The sequence below is a fragment of the Phalacrocorax carbo genome, chromosome 8 (genome assembly GCF_963921805.1).
Source record: "Phalacrocorax carbo chromosome 8, bPhaCar2.1, whole genome shotgun sequence".
Taxonomy (NCBI): Eukaryota; Metazoa; Chordata; class Aves; order Suliformes; family Phalacrocoracidae; genus Phalacrocorax; species Phalacrocorax carbo.
In genome coordinates, this window is record NC_087520.1 from 42,523,061 (window position 1) to 42,539,852 (window position 16,792).

The window sequence follows — 16,792 nt, forward strand, 5'->3', positions numbered from 1 at the left end:
CTGCTAATAAAAGCCAAGTGCAGTCATATGCATGTGCCCTTTTTTCCTTGCCAGAAAACAGACTTCAGTCTGAATGGTTCATTTTCTTCCTCTACGCCAGCCTATCCTGATAGCTGTAAGAATAGGTACGCTTTGTGGAAGTAACTCGGTGAGCAAGATTGTATAGCTTATGGTATACATAAACTAATAATGTCAATTTATAGGTGAACTAGTTTTGACTTGGTAGGCCTTCTGCTTAGATACAGTTGAATTATTGCTTGCCACCATTAAGTAAAAGCTGTATTTTTAACTCGTTTGTAGAAAAGCCGTTGAAGTGGGAATATTTGCAGCTTACACTTATTTGACTGGAAGATCTGAAGCTGTTGGTTATTAGACGAAAGCTACGTTAATGCTTCTTGAAAGCAGAAGTTGACACTTCATTTTCCTAGCTTTCTTGTAGAACAGGTGATGCCAAGATGATGATGCATCAGCAGTGCTATTTCTGCCCATTTTTCTAGGACAAGCAGCTGTGTAACACGTACTCTTCCTCCTTGTGTTCCGGCAGGAGAGCGTTCGTGTTGCTAGACTGCAATGCCAGAGGAGATTTCATTACAGGCGGTGGGGTAACATTAGCATTGATTTTTTTATTTTTTTATTTATTTTTAAATTAAAGTGGTTAAGGAGAGCACAGCAACAAAACAGTCAACGTGAGGAGAGCTTGCAGGTCAGGCATTTTAATGCTTTGGGGTCTTTGGGGAACCCTTTTCCCCCTTCACAGGATTAGTTCTGTTGCTGCTGCTTTTGTCTGTGGTTGAGATGCCATTGGTCGGTCATGGTCATCAGAGTTATTGTACAAATATAAAAATACCCTTAGTTCCATCATTGTGTGGTAGGAAACAGTTTTTCTTGTGTAGATTTATTTGGTTAATTGGTTTTATGTAATTCGTGTTACAATCTAGATGCAGTTAGTATCTTGAAGATGTATAGATGATGTCATCGCTGAAGTGGTTTGTTCAAAGTGGTGTAAAATCTGCTGAAGTGCAGGCATATGGTATGCTATTATAATCATATTTTAGAGATTAACTTAGAAACTGATTCCATTTTTGTTGTGACTGGAAGCACCAGTGACTGACAATCAAGAGGGTTTGGGGTGTTGCTCTGAGAGAGGTATTTAACATGGGTTGCTGGTTGGGTTTTTTTTTTGGTGGTTTTTATATTTTTTTTTTAAAGGAGAACTAATGTTGGGAGGCAGGTACTCAACGCAGGGCAATTTGGTTGAAGGCAGACTGAACACTAAAATTGGTGACACCAGCTCACTAGTGATTTTTGGAAACACAGGCTGAAAGTCCTTTCTGCTGTACCAGCTTCAGTAGGCTCATTCATTCATTCAGTATTCTTAACTTGTACTATAGAAAAAAAGATATTGCAAATGTGATACACTTTTTAAAAAAATTCTCATCTGCAGAGTATTTGTGTAATGTTCTAGTCTCACAATTCTAAGTTCTTCAAGAAGGCGGCAAAGGTACAGGTCTGTCGATGTCCTCTCTTCAGTCACACAGGAAGGAGTTCAGAACTGCAGTTGTATCTGGTTCTTTCAAACTTTTTTGGGGGTGAGGGGAGGAATACTCGCTAAAGCTGTATGAGAATGTTTTGAAATCAGTCCCCGAACTTTAATTGCAAAGTCTTGGTAGGTGGAAATAAGGCAAATAAATTAAATCTGTAGTACTGGTAACATAAAGTTTCATTAAGAACTGGAGCACCCGTGCCACCAGTGACCTCATGTGAAAAGAGATACCATTTTAGAATTGCACAAACTATATTTAATTTTGCATTGATTTTTTTTTTTAAATTTGTGCTAGTTGTGGTTAGTGCCAGTATCTGAGAGACTTTGTGTTGTGTATCATCCCACCTAATGCTGTCTCACTTTTAAGCATTGTTTACCTTTGCTTTCATGCTTGGTCTCATAGATGTGAGCATCTGCAAGAGGCAGGCACACTTGAAAACTCCCAGAAGTTCAGAACTTGGTATCTTGAAACCAGTATGTAAAAAAGGGTGGAAAGCAAGCCTTGTGAATAACTTACTTCCTTTTTAAAGCTATTTGTTGTTAAAACCTCAGTATGAAAGATACTAGATGGAAAAAACATCCCTTTCTGATCAGGCAGTGTAAGAAAGGCATTTTGTTATGTTAGTATGTGTTTACTCACATTAGTTAAAATCATGTTGATTTTAATATGTTTAACATATTGTACGCAAATGGTGAAATTGAGTTACGGTTGAGAATTTCAAAATGGAATAGATCCCTCAGTATGTTTTAGGTTTACTATTTTGTTTTTCCATTCCAAAGGAGAGGTTTGGGAACACTGACAAGAAAGTGGAAAGGTGGTCGAGGTAGATTCCTGACCCCAATTCCACAAAGCCTTGTCCTCTCCACACCCCCACCCCCCCCGCCTCCCCCCAGTGACTAGTATTTTCCATCAGTTTTTCTTACACAGCTGCAAGTGGAAGATCATTAAAATTTATATGATACTGTTTTGACATTACTCTTAATCTAGGCAGAAATCAAGCTCTCCAGACTGAAGTATCTTAAGGGATCCTTGAATACGCTTAATGCAAGGTTAATGATTGCTCTGCAGAGTTAAATAATCTGGGGAGTAGCGGGAGAAATGCAGTGTGAAATGTGTGCTCCTGAAAAAGCGAGAGAGGATTCCTTCCCAGGAGCCAGAACAGAATGCCTCTATGTCGGTGGCAGAGATGGTTTGAGAAAGAGAGGGAGAGCAGATTTGACTCTGAATTAAGCCTCTTAGGGATTATGTATCTTTAAAAGCAAGTCTTGGGGTAATGTTACAATCGGAAATTTTCAAAACTTACCCCCAGTATTCTCTTAGAGTTTTTCTTCCAATTCCAGTGCCAGCATAAGCCTGGAGACTCTTCTCTAAGCATCATTCCTGCTCTACCCTGTGAGTTACTGCTTAGCCATTGACTACTATTTAGCATGCTTTTCAAGCAGATGCTATTTTTTGTCTGAGGATATGAATCAACATTAATTTTTGAAATATGTAATTGAATGCTAAACAGTATTTTTGCTTGGAGAAAGTGTGATTTTTTTTTTTTCTTCCTTAAAATTAAATTTGTGTAGAGCTCTGAGGAATTAAGCTTCAACTTTTCACTGGTAATATTTTTTCATATTTTGGGTTTGTATGGTGCCATACATAGTTTTTATATTTTTGATGGTATAGGCATAGGTTTTGCTAACTAGGCCAATTGAGCTGTCTGTTCGTATGCATTGTCATGGCAATTGTGCTCGTCCTTTGCTCAGGTAACTGTGCAGTGGTAGTTACTGTACAGTAAAAGGCTCTTGATGCACTGACAGGCCGGTAACGGTTGGCATGACAAGCAGCTTACCTCCAGGCAAATCTCAGTCTCTCGCCTGTGTTAGGGCCGACCATAAGCAGTCTGCATCTGAAACCTGCTTTTGCCTTAGAGCTTGTGTGGTGGCGTCCCAATCTGTTACCTGCGATTGGGACTTCAGAGTGCTGTGAAGTACACACAAGTTTGGAGTTTGAAACATCACCAGGCAGATTTGAGTTTGGCCTTTAAAGGAATAATTTTGATGCAGTCCTAATAGGTATGTCTGTTTCTTACGCAAATGCACACCTGGAGATATTAAAATTGGAATTGAAATAATCTGAAACAGCTTTGGCAAAGTTCTAACACATGCTAGTGTATCTCTGCTGCGTTTTAAATGTTGTTTGCAGAGTGTGGGGTAAACTAATGCTGCTTGTAGCATGTGTGGGAGTTGTGTAAATAATTTAATTAAACTTTTGTTTGACTGTTCCAAGTATTTGATTTTATTTGTCAGTTTGGAAAAAAGCTAACTCAGGCTTTTGAAATTATGTGGAATAACTTAGAGTGTACAAGCTAGGTCTCCAAAAGCTCCTACTGCTTATGAGATTATTTCTTGCCATGGTGTATTGCTTTTATAAAAAAACCAGTGCTCTCTTGCTTGAAAATGCTTACTCCTTAGGCATTTCAGTTGCAGGAAAAAACCTTTTAAATTTGAATTAATGGTTCAGAGTAAGTACTGAAGTGATGTCTTCCTGAAGCTGTTTCACAGCTAGAACAAGCGTGTTCTTACACAGAGATGATTTGTATAGCGGCAGGCACACTGATTCATTGGGGTGTAGGATGGACCAACAGCAGGCATGGAGCTAGCACTTCCAGTTGCTTAAAATGCAATGGCTTCCCAGCTGCCCCCCACATCCTTTTCTATAGAGATTATTATACTTTCCAAGTGATGTAATATCTTGCTTCTTATTCATGTCAGCATGTAGTGTTGCCTTAAAAAGGGTAGAAAATTCTGTTGTGCTAGCACAGGGTGCTGTGTGTGCAGCTTGCAGAAATCCGTTCCTTGAGAGACGAGGCTGACTTGGGAGGCAGTGGACAGGATGGGCAGTTAAGTTGGGTAGGCTAAATGTCATCAGTCATGGCCTAAGAAGTTTATTTTGAAACAGCATTTTTCTCAGTTTATTCTGCGGGGATCTTTTAACTGGTTTACCTTGTGTTTGCAGGTATAAAGCATTGTTAAATAAAGCGTCATAAGATGAAATAAAATTCTGGTTTCTTCAGGCCCAAGCAGGATGGGGTTTTTTTGCGCTGTAGTCTGACCAGGATTAGTTTTGGGGTTAGTTATTTGTAAATTTTTAATGTCCTATTTTAAAATATGAAGAAACATTTGCACAGGCATAACATTTCCCCATGTGAATACATCATTGTATAGTAAACCAGTTCCATTAAGCTAGTATGAATGATCATTGTGTTTAACTTGTCTTGTGTTCCCTAATTAAAAAGTAGCACTTGCTTTTGCTCAGAAAGAAGTATCTCAGGCCTGTGATACCTTGGTTAAAAACGTTGGTAAATGAGAAGACTGAGCTAGTACATGGAGGAAGTAGGGTTGAATTTACAGAACTTTTAATAGTCTATAGTTGAGATTATTGGTTTTATTGCATGACTGCATCAAAAATATATCCTAAAACATAATTTAGTTATGAATCAGCAAGTGGGTTTTGTAGGCATGTTTCTGGAATATGATAAATTCTAGCTGGTAAGTTACTGAATAAAAATGACTTGCTTATATTGAGAGCACAAGCCGAGTTTAGGCCCTGTGCTAAGAACTGTGAAGCCATTCATGCAAGTACAGTTTAGGGATCCTGATCTGTTTAGGTGTTGCATTGTCTCGGTAATTAGCAGTTCATTATGTGAAGATTATTTAAAGCATTGGCTGTTTCACTGTGCTTCGTTTGTATCACAGATGTTCATTTGTTTTGACTGTTAGAATTGTTTGTTGACTAAACCAGATGATAGTAGTCTTTGTTTAAAAACACCAAAGGGCATTAAAATGGTTAAACTCCTTCCACACAGAAAAGTGATATAACTCACTTTTTGTGTAAGAAGGCTACATTTTGTAATTGCTGTGGAATTTAGCTTAAACTTAATCTTTGAAATTTATGAATGTAGACGGCTGTGAGTTATGCAAACAGCAAGTACATGAGTTTTATTGGAATAAACCACCTAAAGTCTAAAAAAACTCCACTGTGATTGAGTTACTGTACAGTTTGTGCCAACAGCCTATACTTCACTAGAGATGAAATTTAAAATTTTGAACTTTTTTCTATGGTTCAACTCCCAATTTAATTAGTTGTATCTTCATACAGTCAAGCTAAGGATTTACCATGCGCAAGACTTGACACTGATGAAAAAGCTGGTGTCTGCCCCGGTTTTCTGATGGAAGGGTGGAGGATAGCAAGGAATTGTCTTAAATGACCATCAGAGTATGCTGAAGATGAGTGGCAAGCTGTAAGCACGGGACCAAACAGACCTGCTTTTATCCATAGCCATAATATTTTTGACTAGTAACTGTTAATATCCTTCCGTATGCCAAGAATGTGGTGTTAGTGATATTTTCTAGCCCTTTTGTCTATTGTCAGTGTATTAAATTCCTAGTTCAGCTTCTGTCTGTCCCAGTATCCCTCTGCTGTCCTGAATGTTCAGGTACTATTCAGCTGACTACAGCTGGTGGTGGAAGGTTGTAGAAACTTCCAGGTACTATGAGGTGCCAACACATCAGGCTTTTTACTGGAAATGTTTCATTTTCTGTAAACTAAATACAAGCTCTCATTTTAGTGTGGGCTGTTTTTTGTGGTCTTGTTAGGTACTTACTTTTTCCATAAAAATACAGACGCAGAATATATAAAAGGGTGCAGGAGGATAACATAGGGCAAAGATGTTTCATCTTAGGTTTGTTTTGCAGAGTTTCAGGCACAGGGGTAACAAAATTCCTAAGAGCAGCTGTACCAAACTGGGTGATGTTTAGATCTTGTGTATTTTTCTACACCTAGGCAGTTCCAGTTCCGTGCTTGTGCGCTCGGGTAGTGGTACCATTAGTTTCGTGTAACTTGTTAGTGTAGCAGAACCCTGGAAAAGTAATTCTTGTTTTTTTCTGTTGTGAAGGGTAGGTATCTGTGGCGTTTCAGAAGGTAAACCAGCTTGTGTCTGGGGCTTAACTGATGCAACTTCTCACCCTATGTGTTGGTTTAAAACCAGTCATGGGATGAGCTGCAGTTTGTGCTGTGATTACCTCTAGTGGGAATTTGAAGGAAAATGCACTGTATACCTTTTTAGAGCTAAAAGTACTTTGCTAAAGACTTGGGAAGGAATTAAGATGAGAGTTGGGATGCAAACAGGTGAGTTTCTAGCTCCCAACACACAGGTCTCCTTGAATGCCAGTATTTTAATACATTTTACCATGAATGTATTAATTATATTGAAAATAAACCCTTCCTTAACAAACATCCTTCTCTTTTATTTTTAGTATATTTTTGGGGAGTTCAGCCCTGATGAATTTAATCAGTTCTTTGTGACTCCACGATGCTCTGTTGAGGTAAGATCTACTTTAAATCTCTTTTTGAAATAACATTTTAAAGCTACATCTCTCTGTATATTTGAAATATAAAAACACAAGGATTTTTTTTTATCATTCTCTTAGTTTGCTAGTTTACAAAGTGAAGATATTGAACAGGATTCTTCTCTATGTATGTGGATGTTAAGTCAATTTTTAGAAATAAGAAATAAACTCCTCCACCTCCTCCTTGTCATCTTTCAGAGCTGGCATAGCAGCCATTGTAGCGATAGGCTGTTACAAGTGAGTTATCCAGCCCTACTACCATTGCTTTGGTGTATTTTTTAATTTTTATTTTTTAGAGGTGGATATAGAGGAAATTTTTTTTCAGCAGTGTTCTTGCTTGTAAGCAAGGTAGGCTTCTAAATCTCGCGAGCCTTTTGAAGCACACGGATTTTTAATGTTTTTTGACAGGTGGAGCACTGCTAACCATCAAAGCTATGCTTACAAAGGAGGCTGCGCGAGGCCTGAGAAATGGATCAATAATGAACTAATTACGGTGGCAGTGAGAACCAGAGAGTGGAAACAGTTGTCTGTGTGTGTTTGAGTGTGTAACATACTACAGATAGTACTGTAGACTCTTACTCTCTGTAGTTCTTGGTAGAGAGTGAAGAAACCATTTTCCTGTGTAGGGAGAAGTATTATGCCATTGTCCTAATCTCCAGACTTGAAAAATAATTTTCCTCTATGTCAAGTTCTGGTTTTCCTCCAAATATTTCTATTCAAACATTTAAATCCTGCTTCTGTCCTCCCCCGTCAACATGAAGGAGATGAACAGTTCAGCTGGGGATGGGGAAGTCCTTTTGTTGCATTTTACACATCAGACAACCAATATGACTTAATTTCTTGTAAATGAATTTTCCAAGTATAATTAGTAGAGTATATTGCTAAACAATAAAAGTGGGGTGGCGTGGGAGGTGGGGATGTTTAGAAAGAAAAAGATAGCTTCTACCTGCCTTTAGGGATAGCTTTGTATCTTCTCTGGTAGGTGGGAAGTAATGCAGAATAGATCTTCAGGTAATACAGGCTTCTTCTGATTATATTGCTGTTTCCACACCATTAAATACAGTAGCAGCAGTATGACATTTGCATCCTGTGTAGTGTCACCTGAAGTGTCCTACATCAGCTATTCCAATGTTTACTACATTGTGGAAGATGAAAATGTCATATCTTGACTTCTATAAAGCTATTCTCGTAAAGTATATTGAGGAAACGTGAACCTACAGCATTTGAACCAGTCTTACTTCATTCTATAACTGTCTCAAGTGTACCACTTACTGGTTAGCTATCAGAATAAAAAACTGTGTTGAACAATGTTCCTTAAGTTTGTCCTTGATCTGGTTCAGTTCAATGTTTTAATTATCTGGATGATGAAATAAAAATTATGCTTATTAGTTTTACACTGTGGAGATACTTCAGAGAAAAGTTGTCTGAAAAAAATAGGATGAAGTTCAAGAAGGGCAAGATCGAGGTTGTAATCCTGCAGTGGTGTTCGACATGCATTCTGCTGGGGGCAGTGCCAGCTCTGGGAGGCCCAGCACCTGTTGATGCTGGTGTCCTTCTGAAGTCCCTTACCTATAGACTGAAGGGTGGACTGAGGCAATGACTGGTTAAAGCTAAAAGTTGTCTAGAATGTGTCTTTTTACATGGCATTTTTAATACACGTTCTATCAGAAACCTCCTGACTGAGATGATTCTGATGACCCAGTTGTATGAAACAGGTCAGCTAAGAAATCTCTACTTCGCAAAGGTGCTGTTGATTACCTAAATATGTAGGGGGCCCATAGATGGACTCTTTTTGTGTGTGTGTTTTTCATTTTCCTTTTTACTTTGTATTTTCTTAGGCCCTTTGGAACAGGAGAAAAACAAGAAATACAAGTTTTATTGTAAACTGTTGACTGTAAACTTTTAGAGTAACTTCTTTAGTTCTAACTATAAAATTATATTGAATCTGTGTTCAATATTAATATGATATTTTAAAGATACATAAATATATATAAATATCTATAGATAAAAAGATAAAGTTAGCCTCTTTCTGACCCATCGATTCTCATTTTTGACCTGGAAAGTTGATGTATTAAGATGTATTATGGTTTATAAATGGATTTTACAGTGTGTGTTCTTTTTATGCACTTTTTTGATAATGGAATTTTAGGAATATTTTTCTTGCTGCTTCCAATGCACTGTTGTCTACAGTGCTTTAAGAAGGCAATATGTAAGTATCCATAGCTTTCGAGAACTGAAGACTTCAATGGAGAAGTCTTTGATATTTGCTACACCATTATAATCAATATTTGAGAATACAGTGCAATTTTAAAATGCTATTCTAAAGTTTTATGTCCCACTGCAGAAACAGTTCAGCTGTTCTCCGGGGAGCTGCTGGACTGCCATGTAGCAATGGCTGCCAGTTCGTGCAGGCATGGGAGGAGGTTATCAGCTGCTTGGGGGAGTTTGGGGGCAGGCAAGTTGGGATTAGAAATTGCCCACCTGCGGTTACACACAAGAGGAGGGTTTCTATCCACTAATGACTCCATAAAAAGGTGCCAGTGTTTTATACTAGACATCTTTACAATCCAGGTAGAAACGATATGCTGTGGTTACATTATGCTTAGGCTGATGATAAAAAATTTTTTGTTTTTGTTAAATGTGATTAAAAATATACCTTAGCTGAAACTTTTCAAGGGCAGCACTATAGCTGAACCAGGTTGAGAGTCAAAAGGTTTAGGTGTGACTATTGTCTGTGAAAAACTGTGTTTCATCCTTTCACAGGTAATTTGGTCTATCTTCAGCTCTTGTCTAAAAAGAGGATATGTTCCTCATTTTAAAATCGTGGTGAGTTACTGTTGGTGAAGGAAGATCCTGATGCTGTGAGGTGAATTGCTTGAGAAGTTGATGAGCCTGTGGTGTGTAACCAAGATAAAGATTATCTTTCAGTAATTGTGGTAATCTGCAAGGACACTTGAAGCTACGGTGTGGGATTTGATAAATATAGAAGCACGAGTTCAAGGCATACTCTCAGAAAATCAAACCTTAAAAATGATGTTGTTTTTTAAGGATTCAGATTTTTCAAATGAAACTGATATCAAATGTTAATAGATTTGGTTTATCTTTAAATAAGTTTCATTTCTTTTTTGTACAGCTCCCCCCGTACAATGAAACAGTTTCATGTGGTATTAAGTCCACAGGTGAGTTTCATGATGGTAAGAAATCAACATCCCTTTTTTTTTTTTTTAAATTTAATTGTTGTGACACTTGCCATAGATTTACTACAAACTCTCTTTAAATTTGATCTTTAGAGCTCATTCAGCGGGTATATATGCATATATGTAGCAGGTCAGTTGTTTTTAAACACCTTTATTGAATGAGATCCATGAGAGTAGTTGAAAGTACTTCACCTGATTAGGATGGACACACTTACTCCTCCTTGACTGTGCTACCACACAGTCTTAATGTCTTGCTGAAATACTGTAGGATGTAGCTGTAAAATGTGGGGCTGAAGCTTGCTAGAGAACTTGTACTGAAGAAATAAGTAACTACTGTGGCATTCAGCTGGCCCTCCTGTAGGAGCCATAGCCCGAGTATTTTCTGGCAGTTGTAACCTGAAGACAGCTCTGTAAGCAGTGCTTTGTTCAGTGTTCCCTTTGACTCTTGTTTCTGTCTGGCTCAGCTATTTTTCTGGAAAATCCTTTTTTATTTTTTGGGGGGGGGGTGAAAGTATGATGCTTGGTGTAAAAACGCATTACAGAGTTCCCCTTTTAAAGCTGCGGCATTCACAGGTCTACTCTGTCTCAACCCGTATGCCTTACAACCTGGCCTTACTTCATAGTTTATATTAAGTTGCAGTTAAATAGGAGTTGCCATGTGATCATTACTCTGTATAGTTTAAACTGAACTTTCTCAATATTGTAAGCAGCAGGTAAATTAGTATTTGTCTTTTTTTTTCCCTGAACCAGGGGAGAGCGAGGAAGCTGAGACTTACGCAGATGTATATGAGAATGATAAAATTGACGTCCAGATCTCCTTCAGAATAATACAAGTGTCTGACTGGACATTTCTCAAAAGTACTTAAGAGGACTAAAATGCACATATTGATGTTTAAGAACACCTGATCATTATGCTTAGCAACTTTGGCCTTGTATTTAAAGGTAAATAAGATAGATAGTCATAAAGAAGGTCAACAGGTCCCGTCTGAAAGCAGGTGCACAATATTTTGGAAAATTTAGAAACTTTATTTAATACAAGGCCAGTTTTAAGTAGGAGTTTGAAAAGTTCATTAAAAGGACCATATGATACGAATTGTCTGCTGTTGATGACAGGGGCGTCCAGTGATATATTCCTTTGTCAAACTATGGATTTAAGTTCTGTTCTTTAAGACTGAGCTTTTAATGTTCACAAGCCATACAGAAAGATGGTTTGTACAAATGTTTTTCAGATCATTCCTAGACCCTGAGTGAACCCCTCCCAGCCCTGAGATTAGGTAATGACAGCAAATTAGGTTTTGCCTGAAAAATGTCTTTAACGAGCTTGCACTGTACTGTGCATGCATATTATCACTGTGATGGCTGCATAAGAAGCTGTGGAAACTAAATGGAATGCTGTGCTTATGCAGAATATTTATAATTATAATGAGATGACACACACTGACCATGTTGTCACCCCCCCGGAGTCTGATTTTTTTTTCCTATACTTATCTTCAATGTTTAACTTTATTACAGAATTAGAAGATCTGTTAATACTTACTAGGCATAATCAAATCACGGCTGAAGCTCTAATATGCAAAACTGTTCATACCAATTAGTGCTATTTATTCACAGCTTTTGTTATTGTATGTAGGCTTTGTCCTTGGAGCATCTGTTGATACTTGTTTCAATATGCGTGTCATGTTGTTCATGACAGCTAATATCCGTTTCAGTCCATTCAGAAATAGCACTGTGGACTAGATTGAAACAAAGATGCCCAGAAGCAAAGTGGAAAGTCAAAACAAACAGAAAAAATCACCTCCCTCTCATTTTTTCAAAGGAACCTGACACAATCTTACGGCAAATGAGCTTCTGCCAGTCATCCCATAGACTAACTATACAATAGCTGCTGGTATTTATTATTCTAATCCTGCTGTAAGGTGTAAAGTCTAATTCTTCAGCTGTAACTTCCTAATTCGTATGTCAAATGCTAGAATAACAGTTATGCTCTTGGCAAGATTTTAGCCTATGATGTTCGTGTTGCACCTTCAGCTACGTTACCATTGTGCCATAACTGTAAGGGATATGTTGTGTGTTCTGCTCCCCGCTTGCTCCGAGTTGGTCTTGTGATTGTCTAGCGTACAGTAAGCTGATAAGTCTACCAAAACAGAAAAAGAAATACTGGCTTGGATTATGTTATTTTTGCTAGGTTAGCTTTCATTAACACAAGTGCTGGGAGCTTGCTGGAGTAGTGGAGCAGAACAGGAGTGTGGAACTGAGAGCTTTCACTTTTGGCTGTGGTAGACTTAACTTGCCCACAAAGGGAAGCTACGTTCTTTGTTTTGAAGCAGTTATTTTTTTTAATGGGGATTTTGGAAGAGAAACAGAAGTCCCAGATGATTTTGAATTGGTAGGGATTTGAAAGGTGCCAAATAATTCATTCTTATTGTGGTTGGAGGAATATTAGGTGTTACCAGTTGTTGCTTGTGCTTTTTACTGTTGCAAACAGTAATGAGCTAGCTTTTGGTTCGCGCTTGAACTAACAAGTTGCTCCATAAGTAGATGAACTAATGAGGAACAGTTTTGTTGTGGATTTGTGTCCCATATCCCTTAAAACCCATGCCCTGCGTTGGCAAGCAAATGAAGCCGTGGCTGGTTTCAAGCTGTGTGCTGTCACTGCCAGGTCAGCCACTATATCGCACTGATAGCCAGTTCGTGTTGCTGCTGAACAGTTAGGTGATGCCTGAGATCTCCCAGCCCTTCCCTCTTTAGTGGGTAGCAGGCGGCAGCTTTTCACCTCCCTGCACTTCAGCTGCTGGGTTTTTAAAAAAGAAACTTAAACCCTCCTTTCTGGTTGGTGATAGCTCGTCAGTGATTGCAGAAGTAGTTGGTGAATGGTGGATTGACAGACATGGTGTTATGAAATGTTTTCTCATGGCTGTAGCAGAGAGGTGCAGGAAATTTGAAATTCAGCCTCTTGTTAACATGATTTAGAGAAATCAGATGAGTAAGGAGAGGTTTTTTTTTCTTCTTTTTTTTTTTAAAGTTTCCTTTAGTCTGACGGGCAGCAAGATTGATATGTGAAACTTGCTTACTTCTGATTTAGTTAGGTTAATAGATCAAAGCAGAAAAGCAATTAACATCTGTATTATGTATCTTTGTTCATTAATTCGTAATATGTTGGTATTGCATGTGAAAGTCAGACCTCAACACACACTGAATGTTTGCTACTCTTCATTTGATATTAAAGAGTATATATACTTGTTTCGTTCAGTTTTTTAAAGCCAAAATTTTCATCAGTGGACTTTTCTAGAAAGTATTTGGAGAGTTTCAAAACAGTAATGTTGACAGTTACATATCAAAACGTCCTCTACTAGTCTGGCCTCCCACAGGATTATTTCCTTAGGTGTGCGAGTGACTCTTTTCCCTTAGGAACTGTTGCTTGCTTTTTATTGTGTGGTTTTTTTTTTTAATAAAACAACAAAAACCAATCTCATTTTCAATGAGTGTGGTATATTTGAAAATATGCAATTGTTGATGTGTCATACATAACGGAAGCTGCACAAAATCTTTAAAGTTTAGTGGTGTATCCACTTACATTCCTTTGGAAATAGTATCTTGGTGGTGTTTGGTATGTAGCAACAGTCCTAAAGATTTGAAATGTGGTTTTTAGTCCCATATCTTCGAGGAAACAAAGATATTAAAATTAATGTCTTTGAAACAGTAGCATAAATATCATAGAAAGACCTAAAAATCTTTTATGTACTAAAATGTGAGCTTATCTTTAACATTCCTGAGACTTAGTTTCATTATCTCTTTATCTGATAGTTAGGGAGGTAGCTGTAACTGAAGTATTCAGTGTTAAGAGTTAGCACGCATGCATTATAAAAATAAGTTCCATGAAATGGCAGTACTTTGTGACTGGCAATATTTTGTGGTACTGCAGCCTGCCATGAGAACATTTCTTACTGTTTCTGTAGAGAGCATGTCCAAGTTCCAGGGGAAATAATAAATAAATAAATACGAACAAAACCCAGACCAACAAAAAACCCCAACCCAATCCTGTTCACAGATTTTTTTCTGTACTCCTTATATGTGCAAGTTAAACACTGACATATGTTGAGATGCATCTGTTGTTTCCTGTCATAAAATCATATAGTCAAATATATTCTCATATAGTAGTAAATTCAACTGTGATAAGATATTAATGAGCTCAAGTTTCAAAAGCTGTAATTGCAGTGTTTATGTACAATTAAGAGAATATTTTTTTGTTTATTAAGGATTATGATAAATCTTTACCCACCAGGAAAACCAAACCAAACAAACCCCCCAAAACCCAAACCCCGTGTGTGGGAATTATTTAAAAAAGTTAAACAGGTAAAGGCTTGGATTTTGTAATTGTCAGTGGGAGGCTGGCTTCAGTAGTAGTGTGGAGTTAAAGATTGCACCATATTTTGTACATAATTATCCAGTAATTTATGCCGAATAGTGCTAAAGTCATTGGGCTTTTATAGTTTTTCTTAATAGGTGAATTTAATAGATATTATTTGCAGGAACTATGCTGTGATTCATACTCTGTTTAAGAAAACCTGAATCACACTCTGTGGTCTTTAGGTAAATTATGTTTTGAAATGGCTTTCATGTTGGAGATAGAGAACAAGAATTATTTTAGTTTGAGGGAGTGTAGTTTTTCTGAGTTGCAGGAAAATATGGGGTTTTTTTCTAGATTTTGTAGGTTTTTGATTAGATGTCATTCACTAACTCCGATTTGCTTTCTCTTGTCCAGGGGAAGAGTATCAGAGAATTGAATTTGGTGTTAATGAAGTTATTGAGACACAGTCATCTGTACTAAATAACACTGACTACAGTATTTCGAGTACCCTGAATCCTCAGGCTCCAGAATTCATTCTCAGTTGTGCACCTGCTCAGAAAGCCCCTGATGATAGTCTCAGTGAAACAAACTACAACTCCATTGACTGCCAGTTCACTGATCCAACCCTTGCTTTGGACAGCGGTTCTAACGCTGAAAATGATGGCTTGTCTGGAGGCCTTGGACAAAGGGAGCGTAAAAAGAAGAAAAAAAGACCGCCTGGATACTACAGTTACTTGGAAGATGTCAGTGACGGCATTGCTCCCACGGAAGCTCTTGTAAATGGCCACGCAAATTCATCGGGACTAAACAGTCTAAGCACGGAGGATACGGAACTGACAGGAGACATTCACTGCCTGGCCACACCAAGGACTTGCAACAGCCCGGACAATTCTGTGGACTTCATTAATGAAGCTGTCTCTGATGATTCTGTTTCTAGCGCACTAGACAATACCAGGACTGCAGGGCAGCCTGAGGTATGCCGTGTTACTAATTCTGAACAGTTTTGCATCCCCTCAGAGACTGGCAGAGATAGCCCTTTAAGGACAGCTGTTGTACAGTCTTATGCTGGTACTGATACTACTGAAAATCTTGGCGTTACTAATGGACAGACACTTGAATCCTCTGGTGAGGACACAGCTGCCAATGGGGTAGAATTGCACACTGTGGAAAGCTCTGACTCAGACCAAGCTAAGCCTGAGGAAGCTTCACCTACTACTGAGGCAACAGTCCCGGTTGCAGGATCAGTCCCTGTTAATCAGCCTGCAAAATCGTGGGCTAGTCTTTTTCACAATTCCAAGCCCTCTGCTTCCACATCTGTGGTCTATGTTGAGACTAAGTATACCCCTCCTGCCACATCTACTCTGGTCCCTGAAAAACAGGTTGAAGTCAAAGAGGGACCTGTTCCAGTTTCAGAGGATCCTGTAGCCATAAAGATTGCAGGTATTGTTAATACACACGAGTGGATGTTACACTGGAAGGGTATTAACTCTGCTTGTAAACAGGAGCATGCGATATGGATAGAGAAGATTCCTCTGTTAATGTTCTTAATAAGATGACTGTTCAAACGCTGCTCTGAGATGCAATTTAAATAAGCTAGTTTTGTATCCTCCTGAGTAGACACTCCGATGAGACAGTAACATGTCATTATCCCAGATGCAGTAAAGCTATTGCTACTTGTCAAACAATATGTTTAAGTGATCTGTGATTTTTAAATAGGTTGGCTGCATTCTGTGTGCTACTCTAGTAGCAAGAACATGTTAGAAAAGTTTATTCCGAAAATGGCGTGTTATCCAGTATTTATGATCTTGTAATGCATTCCATTACAAGAGGAGGAGAATATTGATGTATTTGTGCCAAAGTAGCTGCAATTCCTGGAAACTTGCACTAGCTTAAGTGTAATGTCTAAAGAGATCCTGTTTCAGAAATTCTAATTCAGGAAATAGTTTTTATATTGTTGATTTGCTATTTGAGAGATCTCTCTCTCAAAATTTGAAGAACTACCCTTAACCATTAAAAACAATATTATGTTATTCAGAAACAATGCTAGATATTGCCTGTTCAAGAATAACCATAAGAAACTGCCCAGAGGATACATCAGGAAAGGCCATACATGATATAAAGGCTTTGACCGTTGGTTCTGTCATATTTGTCGTTCCAATATGAAATGCTAGAATGTGCATGGGATTGTTTTTGCAGATTCAGTCAGAAAATATGAAGAAAAATACCCAGTTGGTTGCATTTTGTGTCACTGACTTATAAGTGTTCGAACAAAAAGTTGTTATTTTGAATCCGTGAAATGGTCTGTAT

General features: G+C 38.1%; 1 protein-coding gene across 4 annotated transcripts in view; it reads left to right on the forward strand.

Annotated features, from left to right (window-relative positions):
* Positions 1-16,792, forward strand: part of USP10 (ubiquitin specific peptidase 10) — a 56,671-nt gene that overhangs the window by 14,203 nt on the left and 25,676 nt on the right. For 3 of the 4 annotated variants that reach the window (XM_064459679.1, XM_064459681.1, XM_064459680.1), the window contains exons 2-4: positions 6,848-6,916; positions 10,074-10,119; positions 14,900-15,925. In XM_064459679.1, coding sequence (XP_064315749.1) covers positions 6,848-6,916; positions 10,074-10,119; positions 14,900-15,925 — 1,141 coding nt within the window. Of the gene's footprint in view, positions 1-6,847; positions 6,917-10,073; positions 10,120-10,942; positions 11,080-14,899; positions 15,926-16,792 lie in introns of those variants that run through there. The other variant, XM_064459682.1, reaches the window with a different exon arrangement.